The 2,153-nt window shown below is 37.8% G+C and overlaps 1 protein-coding gene across 1 annotated transcript in view; it reads left to right on the plus strand.

Annotated features, from left to right (window-relative positions):
• Nucleotides 1–2,147, plus strand: part of SKP1 (S-phase kinase associated protein 1) — a 16,908-nt gene extending 14,761 nt beyond the window's left edge. The window contains exons 4-5 of the mRNA XM_045285041.1: nucleotides 1,101–1,241; nucleotides 2,004–2,147. Of these exons, the coding sequence (XP_045140976.1) occupies nucleotides 1,101–1,241; nucleotides 2,004–2,039 (177 nt within the window). The 3' untranslated portion in view covers nucleotides 2,040–2,147. The remainder of the gene's footprint in view (nucleotides 1–1,100; nucleotides 1,242–2,003) is intronic.
• The last annotated feature ends 6 nt before the right edge of the window (nucleotides 2,148–2,153 follow it).

The following is a 2,153-nucleotide window of genomic DNA, read 5'->3' on the forward strand; positions in this document are numbered from 1 at the left end:
ACAGTTTTGTTGTAGTCCGTCCTCTAGAACGAGGAGGAGTCAGATTGACTCAACACATAGAACACCACTATTCAGAAGAAAGCTGGATAGAACGTCATTGTCATAGTGCTAAAGGGATCAATTCATTAAGAGGTTATGACAATCCTATACGTTTATCTAACTAAATAAAAACACCTTGCAAAAAAGTGCAAAACCAATAGAACTCAGAAGGGGAGAAATGGGGGTCTTAACATCTCTTTCCCTCAATAATTTTATAGTAAGTAGATAGAAAAATCGGTAAAGCTATGAAAGACTTAGATAATGCTGTTGCCCAACTTGTCTTAATTGGCATTTACAGAACACTGATGACAGCAGGATGTATATACTCCCAAGGTAGTAGACTATGTTCTAGGCCATAAAAGAGTTCAAGTGATAAACAGTATCTTTTCTGGCCACAATGGAATTACATTAGATATCAGTAACAAAAAATCGGTGTGATGCTACCAGAGTAGTAGTAAACTGTTAGAAAGCAACAACCTCAAACCAGCGACTTAAGCTTCAACTCTGAAGAAATTAATGAAAGATCAAAGTAAGCAGAAGGGAAAGAAGAGACAATTTTAAAAAGGAAGATGAGAACATCAATGAAACGAAAAAATCAGTTACTTGATTAGAGTAATGTCATGCTTTAACTGCATATATTTATACCCTTTATGTGTGGATAAATATTTTATCCTACATTTGACTTGTGCTTATCATCCCACCCTTTCTCCCCCCCAATTTATGACTATATAATTTACCATATATACTCGAGTATAAGCTGATCCAGATATAAGCTGAAACACCGAAATTTACCCCAAAAACTGCATTAAAAATCTGCTGGAAAACTCTGCTTATACTCCAGTATATATAGTAGTAAGGCAGCACAAGGACTCAGTATTATACAAATGCATAAGAAAGGCATGTATAAAAAAATTTTTAAAAGAGCTAATGTCTGACTTAACCTTTTAATTTTAAAATTAATTTACATTTTAAGTTTAATTAATGATTGTCAATCACTATCGAGTTTATTTCTTTTAAAGCATCAAGTATACTTGATTAAAAACAATTTAATCACTTTACAGGCTGCAAACTACTTAGACATTAAAGGTTTGCTTGATGTTACATGCAAGACCGTTGCCAATATGATCAAGGGGAAAACTCCTGAGGAGATTCGCAAGACCTTCAATATCAAAAATGACTTTACTGAAGAGGAGGAAGCCCAGGTAGGTAGTCCACAGTTTGTCCATTGTAACCTACTAACCATTCAAGATCGAAAGGCAGCATTTACCTAGAGGTATAAAGCTTCAAAGGGAGGAGGACAGATGCAAATGATAAACCGGGAAGAAGTCCAAGAGTGCTGCTAAAGTGTGCGGATTGTGATCAAATAAAATAATGTGTGAGTTGTTGAATGGAAAACCAGCTTCCTCTGTAAACATATATTCAAATCATAATAAAAATTTGTGGATAAGTAATTTGCCAGGGAAAGGGGGTGCCTGTATCAAGGAATATTGAATTTATGAGGGATTGTACCTGCTCTCTTATACCCGCCCGCCCCCTCTCCCCAAATTGTTTTTGTTTTGTTTTTTTCATTTGAAGGAACTGATTTTGTACAAAGTTACTTGCAGTTACAAATTCTGACACCTGGCCGTCTTTGATACACACATGGTTTGGTCTGTGCCAGGACAGCTAGTGAGTGGGGAGAAAGTGAATGGATAGATCGGAATGGCTTTGTTGAGAGAGCCACAAACTGAAACAAGGTGAATGTGCTCTTTCAGCTTTGATGTGCTTTTGACCATATGTGAGGGGCAGGTGAAAACACGGGTACCAACGAAGGCGACCTGGGGCTTCTGATTAGCCTGCTTTCCTAGTTTCCCCATGTCCTCTTGTGACCCACCACAGCAGCAGGAAGTGCGTTCATTGGGTCTTAAGGAAGTCTTAGGAAAGAGCACTCATGTTAGACACTCCTTGATGTTTCTGTCTTGCAGGTGCGCAAAGAGAACCAGTGGTGTGAAGAGAAGTGAAACCTCGTGCCTGACACTGTAACACTGTAAGGATAATTCCAAATACTAGTTGCACTGCTCTGTTTATAATTGTTAATATTAGACAAAACAGTAGACAAATGGCAGCAGCAAATC

This window comes from Echinops telfairi, unplaced genomic scaffold (genome assembly GCF_000313985.2).
Source record: "Echinops telfairi isolate 266 unplaced genomic scaffold, ASM31398v2 ScPeMD7_7469;HRSCAF=8507_1, whole genome shotgun sequence".
In the NCBI taxonomy this organism is placed as follows: Eukaryota; Metazoa; Chordata; class Mammalia; order Afrosoricida; family Tenrecidae; genus Echinops; species Echinops telfairi.